Genomic DNA, 7,506 nt, shown 5'->3' with positions numbered 1-7,506 from the left:
TGACTTTGTCCATTTCCTGTCTTTTCCCTTGACTGAGAGAAATAAATTATCTTGGTTTTGAAATAGAACTCTGCTGTCTGAGTCTGCATTCGGGTCCATGAACCCACCACATCATAACATCTAAATGCTCGAGTGTTATTCAGACGACTCGTACCGAACGGTTTAATACGAAGATGTACATAGTTACAGCCTTAAAAATTAGCTGTGGCGCCACAATGTGGTTATAAGGTGGTATTTCAGCTGCAGGACAGCAGTGAAGGCCCAGGTATAAAATGCACGGCCCACCACTGCAATATAACAATGTAACAGCGTAACAACAAAACAACGCAACGTAACAACAAAACAACGCAACGTAACAATATAACAGCAAAACAATGCAACATAACAACGAAATAACACAATGCAACAACAGCAACAAAACAATGCAACATAACAGCGAAATAACGCAACGTAACAATGTAATAACGTAACAACAAAACAACGGAATGCAACAAAACAACGGAATGCAACATAACAATGCAACAATGCAACTTAACAATGTAACAGCAAAACAACGCAACGTAACAATGTAACAATAAAACAACGCAACGTAACGTTGCTACGTTACAATGTAGCTACGTTACAATGTAACAACATAGCAATGTAACAACATAGCAATGTAACAGCGTAACATAACAGCGTAACATAACAGCGTAACATAACAGCGTAACATAACAGCGTAACGCAACAGCGTAACTTAAAAATGGAAAAATTTAACTGCCGTTACCACCCTAACTCGTTATAACAGAACTATCGTAACAATATGACTCCCGTTACAATGTAACACAATTACTGTCAACTAACAACAACTGACTGGAGAATACTTTTTTTACATAACATTACATAACAAGCATAAAGTCAATGTTCACTTTTGTTTTCACAAGGTAAATAAACAGCTGTTTCCTTGGTGAAAGTCCTGTCTTTGTTTGACCCACCGCCTCCAGCAGGACGGTGTGTGTGGGATTGAGTCAAAGTAAACTACATTGTTTGTGTTCATGGTGATAAATGAACATGTCCAGGGGCGGGCTGGCCATAGGGGATACCGGGGGAATCCCCGGTAGGCCGACGGGGTTTGGGCCGGTCCAATACCGGATCATCTCCATCATCAACCAGCCCTTGCTCTAAGATCGCCGACCCCGACTGTATTCTATGCTTCACAGAACACGTTAAATTGACTCTAATACATAAAGCTCATAGTCACTGACAAAGATTTATACTACTCCTCGCGATCTGTATTCACACTTGTGGTTTCCATCTGCGAGCCGGCAACACCCCTACACACACACACACACAATCAGACAACCAGCATGCAATTTGCCCCAAAGAGGCGGGTCTATGAAGCAGTTTAGCCAATGATGCTTTAATGCTGATTAAATATATAAATGAGTGAAATACAATTTAGCCAATCAGCATCCTCAAATAGATTCAGCGCCGGCATTCTGGTCGATAGAAGTAGTTCACGGAGCGTCTCTGATCTGAACTACAGACAAGCCGCCTAAGCCCCGCCTCTTCACGTTTAGAATGCCACACATAGATAGTGACATATCTGCTATATGTTATCCTTCCACAATTAATTCTAGATCACTACAGCCTTTTATGTAGATATTTTTATTTTATTTTTATTTATCATATTACTATTATTTTATTTTGGGGGGGAGGGGATAAGTAATGTAATACCGATTTATCAGCAGCATTAACTAAGGTACCACACTTTTATCGTATTGCTCTCTTGAGTGAAGCAGACTAAGAGTTTGGACTTCCACGCTTCAGGCGACATCCTGCCAGCAACGAGGGGTTTTCTTTCATTTAATTTTTCCAGCTTGTGTGTGTGTGTTGCGTTTGTTGTAAACTCGAATTAAAGGTAACCTGAATATAGTTCGATTGTATTGTTTCCTGTTAAAGGGAATTATTACGGTAACCCTCAAGTTAGTAAAGGGAAATAGAAAACAGCCCTACCTAGAACATGTTCCACCAGCGCCACTGCGTATAACCATCTGATACTAGCACAGAGTTAAGCATATTCATCTAGCAAACAATACCTCCCTTGGAGTGTTACAATAGCCAGTATCATTTTATTCAATGTGTCCATCCGGGCAAATTGGTGGATCCAAATGTTATAAAAAAAACATATATGATGTCATTTCTTTGTAATCATTCAAAATAATGTTAAGTGTATGGGTATTTTTCCAAGTAGGCCACTGACTGGTCGATACGTGCGATGCATTGAGTGGGCAACGCGCCGTGTATTGAGTGGGCCGGTCTGACAGTAACTCCCGGACCACTTTGTTCCCCCAGTCCGCCTTTCAACATGTCACCCAATGCAACAACCCAATGTGTGACTCATTGCTGTGCATAGACGGATGTTTCATACTTTGAATACACACAATACTAGTTAGCAGATGTGCTGGTTTGGGTCTGCACAAAAAAATTATAATTGTGTGTTTCATACGTTAAGATGGAGATTGTTTAACTTCGGGGGTTTTTCAGCGCCTTTGAGTTTCTTTAACAGTAGACCACACCAGAGATAATGAAAATGCCCCCCGTCAACATTTGTCTGTGAGATTGTATTACATTTTTTATGGTCCAGTCATACTGAACTGTATCTTACAGAGCCATCTGTGGGCGAGCTGTCCAGGCTAGGTTTAAGCTGCTGCCGTCTCTCCGGCTAACCAGAATGTGACCTCTTGACCCTGCAGGCACCCTGAGGTCAGCCTGTCACAGCCGACAGACCGGAAGTCACCGTGGGGGCCTTTTTTATCCTTTTTTACATGGTCATATGGAGGGCTGAGTCATAAACAGGGACATACAGAGGGTGGAAGTGAAAAATATAAAATATGCACCAAAATCCCTCCTCAAAATATATGCTGAATTTTGTCCATGTTGGTGCGAAGATGATATTTGATCTAAGTAGTTGAAATACTTTGAGTTTTATTTATTTGCACAATTTACAATTACAGAAGTGACATAACAATGAAAAGTAATGTGCAAGATAGGGGTGTCTCGATATGCTGGTATCAACAGCTAGAGTTTTCAGAAATGAAAAAATCATGTTAATAATCCAGAACCTGGGAAATAATGTTTCGTAAACAGTTATGGTGACATACTCTCACTTCCCTCCTCCCGCATTTTGAATTAATTTGCTAAAAAAAAAAGAAACAAAACACAAATTACAAAATTAATGAAGTGACTGCATTATTATTGTTTTTCTTCACATTTTCTGAAAGTATCGCAATAATATCATGAATTGTTTTGGCCTCGACAGTCATGTGGCGTGGTAAAAAAAAGCCCCTCACCGAACACTCATAATGTCGAAGGTAAATAAAGGTTATGACATTAAAAAAAGTCTAAATGCTTTTTTAAAATTCTGCGTATGACTTAAAAGAAGATTAGAAAATGATATGGCAGACATCTCTCTCTGAACTGTATATTGAGGACAACATTTATAAAAAACTATAATGATAATAATAATAACAATGATGTAAAAAACATATTATATGGATATTGTAAATTGTAAGAAGCTACATTTTCTGAAATGAAGGAGCAGGTTTGGTGAAAGGATTTGAACAAATACAAATAAAAATAGAAGTAAATAGACTAATAAATAATCCTGTTAAAATGATTTGTCCTCATGCTCAGTACATGACAGGTTTTACTTCCTGTTACCACAGACACCATTACTATTAAAATGACTGAGATTCCAGACAAGTACACATGAAGGCATCTGAATGTGTGTAAGTGACTCTGACCTAAATCTGATGAAAATGCACAAAACCCAATCCATAATCTGAGGGACATACCAAGACAATGTTCCTGCAGGTTTAACATTTCTGCAATGAGCTGGATGTGTGTATGATGATGAGGAGGATGAAATATCAGAGGTGGTGGTGGTGTTAGCAGTAAGGGGGTGTGTGTTTGGGGCAGCATAAATTGTGTTAGCTACTTCATTGAAAGACAATGGAGGACAAGATGTTGTGTGTAGTGTCACCCACGTGCTTCTGCACCACTATTGTCTGCCCTCCCTCCCTGGGAGAGGGGAGATGGAGGGGTGAAAGGAGGAGGAGGTGGAGGATGTGGGAGGAGGAGGTGGGTTAGTTGACTGCTCTGTGCGTGTGTATGTGCATGTGTGTGCGCGTGCGTGCGGGGAGAAGCACAGACGGCTCGTGGTAATTTGATGTGTGTCCCCGGGGATGTTTGATGGATTAATGCTAAGCAGCTCCCTCTTCCAAAGCACCACCTGATCTTTGGGGCTTGTGCCCCACATATAAAAGGCTGCAGTAGTGCTGAGCTCAGCTAGTCCAGCCATCTCTCTCTTTCTCTCTCTGTCTGTGTCTCTCTCTCTCTCTCTCTCTCTCTCTCTCTCTCTCTTTGCCTCTGTTTCTCCTTTGCCACTTTCTGTCTTCCTCTCCAGCCTCCCTGTCCCCTCTCTCTCTCTCTCTCTCTCTCTCTGCTGCTTTCACTACATTTACTCTCCCTCTTCTTCCTCCCCGCTGGCTTTAAACCTTTGAGTCCAGGACAGATTTTTTTGTCAACCTTTTTGTAGTTTGGCCTTTTTCGAGAAGGCCGCTCGGAAGCTCATCACATTTCTCCTCTTTTTTTAATTTAAATTTTTCATCATCAGCCTGGTTTTCTATGAGGCTCTAGCAACAGCATTTTTTTTTTTTATTAAATCAGGGAAATAAAATGCCACGTTCCTTTTTGGTGAAGCAGCCGAAGGTTCACGATTTCTCGTCTTCCAACTACTACCATCAGCAGCAGCAGCACTGGGACGACTCACACACTGTCACACATGCCATCACAGAGTCGGCCACCAACTTGGCGGTGCGTTTGAGTGAAAATGGTGAGTTTCTCTCTCTAGTTGTGTTTTAAACTTCTTGTGTCTACTGGCTGGTAGCTATCGGTTTCCTACTTTGGAGATGATCCATACGGTGTTTAGTACAGAAGCGGCAAAAAAGGCAAAAATAAACAGACAGGGAATCATGCATGCTGTTCATGTTGTTGTGTTTGCTACATAATCACTCTTGGAAATAAAAAAAAACAAACAACAGGCGTCGCTCCCTCCCCCTTCCATATGCCTCAGGACTTTTGTTTCCTAACTCGGCGGATGCTAAATAGTATTCAGGTCACGCCAGCTCAATTTGCTTAATACTCCAACCAGATCACACAGCGGCCTTTGGCTTTAATGCTATTGTGCACATGAATGATGAGATATACGTGTACACGCGCATTAGGCTCTACATCTGATGCAAGCCTTTGTCAGGTCAAACTAGAAAGAAGAAGGGAAAAAAAAGACTCAAGAGAAAGCAGATAGCCACATGGGACTGTGTTGTCCTTAGATGGTGCAGTTGCCCTTGAGTCTCTCCTCTCATCAACCCCCTCCACCCCCCACCCCCGTTCATCTCTCCATCTCTCTCCATCTGATCCTGCAGGATGTTAGATAGCCACAGGGAGTAGGATTGCAGCAACACAATCCATATGTGGAGCAGCGAGAGGTGATGGAACAGGGTTTTTAGAAGATGGGTATTGACTGGGAAATAGAGAGTGCTGCAGGTAATTCAATAACGTGCAACATGAGCAGTGCATTGGCAGACAGTACATTTTCCTCCGGAGGCGGGATGTGCAGAGCAACCCTGCAATACAAACAATATTTTGTGTGCGTGTGTGTGTTTGCCTTTGAGAAACATCCAAAGAAATGTGCGCTTTGAGCAGATCGCACCCCCCAACACACACACACACCCCTCCACCACCAGCATCACAGATCGTGTGTTCGAGTTGTATCATTTGTCCCCCAGATTTAGGATGCCAGCTGTCTGCTTCCCTTTGTGTTCCAGTGTGTGTGTGTGTGTGTGTGTGTGTGTGTGTGTGGAGGGGGGGGGGGGGGGGATTGGGCTCAATATACCATTGACTGCTGTCAAGATCAACCCCCCCCCCCACCAAACACACACTCTCCCTCCCATCCCTCTTTGCCAAATCGCAGTCCCCCCACCTGTCACTCAATCTCCCCCTCACCATACTCATGAATGCTCTCAAAAACGCCACAGATGGGGAATGATCTGATTAAAATGATTTAGTGATTGAGGGGATTTCACTGCTGGGAAGCTCTGTTTTGATCACCCACCCCCACCCCTTCCCTCCCAGATTTAGATGTGCTGCTGCTGCGAGGTGGCGAGAGGTGGATCGATGCTCAGCCAAAGTACTGCTCCGCTGACTGTTTTGTCAATGTCAGCACATTGTGTTAGACTCATATTCAGCCACAATGCGCCTTTCACCTTTTTATTTTCCTTCCCTATGATGGCACTTGTTGAAGCCAGTAGAAGTATTGATTGGGGCAGAACTGTGCACCCAAAGACTCATTAATATTTCATTCCCAAAGCTTGCTGAACCTTGCTCTTACAAATAGCTTCCTGTGTAGGATTCATATTGATTAGGGGTTTGGATAAGAGGGCACTTTTCATCAGAGGTTATCAGGATCATGACAATGTTCCATCTCTTTACACATTGTATTTTTCCTTTCCCAGGCTACATCCACGATTACATCATCCCCTCAGTGTTACAGAGCACAAAGGAGCCAGGTCATGAGCAGACCGGGCTCTCCTTAATGCCCCTGTACTCCCCAGGTGGCAGCGGCGGGGAGGAGTTCTCTGACCACGACATGGAGCATCCGGACAGTCCCGTCTCCAGCGGCACGGTTGAGTCGGACGGCAGCGGCCCTGAGCTAGGGGTGTGCGGCATTGGCGCCTTCCTTGTCTCCGACGGCCGCTCCCGCCGGAGGCCCAGCCAGAGGCGTCCCCGCAAGGGAGGCAGCCAGTCGGACAGCAGTGAGGGCGTCGGCTCGGTGGACTGCAGCCCCGCCAAAGGGAAATCTAAAGGGCGTCACGTGTGCGGCGAGTGCGACAAGTCCTACGCCACGTCCTCCAATCTGAGCAGACACAAGCAGACTCACCGCAGCCTGGACAGCCAGCAGGCCAGGAAGTGCCCCACCTGCCACAAGGTGTACGTGTCCATGCCGGCACTGGCCATGCACATGCTGACCCACGACCTAAAGCACGAGTGCGTGGTGTGCGGCAAAGCCTTCAGTCGACCCTGGCTCCTGCAGGGCCACATGAGGTCCCACACTGGGGAAAAACCGTTCGCCTGTGCCCACTGTGGCAAGGCCTTCGCCGACCGCTCCAACCTGCGCGCCCACATGCAGACGCACTCAGCCTTCAAGCACTACTCCTGCAAGCGCTGCTGCAAGACCTTCGCACTCAAGTCCTACCTGAACAAGCACTATGAGTCGGCCTGCTTCAAGGGGCACCAACCAGAGGATGACTGCAGCTCTGAGGACTGATCGCGACATATTCATCTTTTTCATTTCTATTTATACGCTTTTTAATAGTTCATACAAAAGTCAGAGAAAAGCTTATTCTCAGGCTTTCACATGCATGCATCATAATCCTGCCTTTTGATATGAGCAATAACCTCACTTGA

At 44.5% G+C, this 7,506-nt stretch overlaps 1 protein-coding gene across 1 annotated transcript; it reads left to right on the top strand.

Moving 5' to 3' along the window:
- Positions 1–4,719: 4,719 nt before the first annotated feature.
- LOC306775787 (transcriptional repressor scratch 1-like) lies at positions 4,720–7,366 on the top strand (the record flags this gene model as incomplete). Its single annotated transcript, XM_079266298.1, has 2 exons — positions 4,720–4,876; positions 6,555–7,366. The coding sequence occupies 2 exons, from the start codon at positions 4,720–4,722 to the stop codon at positions 7,364–7,366; spliced, it is 969 nt and encodes a 322-aa protein (XP_079122424.1).
- Between the last annotated feature and the right edge of the window lie 140 nt (positions 7,367–7,506).

Source organism: Melanostigma gelatinosum (assembly GCF_949748355.1).
Source record: "Melanostigma gelatinosum genome assembly, chromosome: 3".
NCBI lineage: Eukaryota > Metazoa > Chordata > Actinopteri > Perciformes > Zoarcidae > Melanostigma > Melanostigma gelatinosum.
The sequence above is the reverse complement of the archived record's forward strand: the minus strand, read 5'-3'. Positions and strand labels throughout refer to the sequence as shown.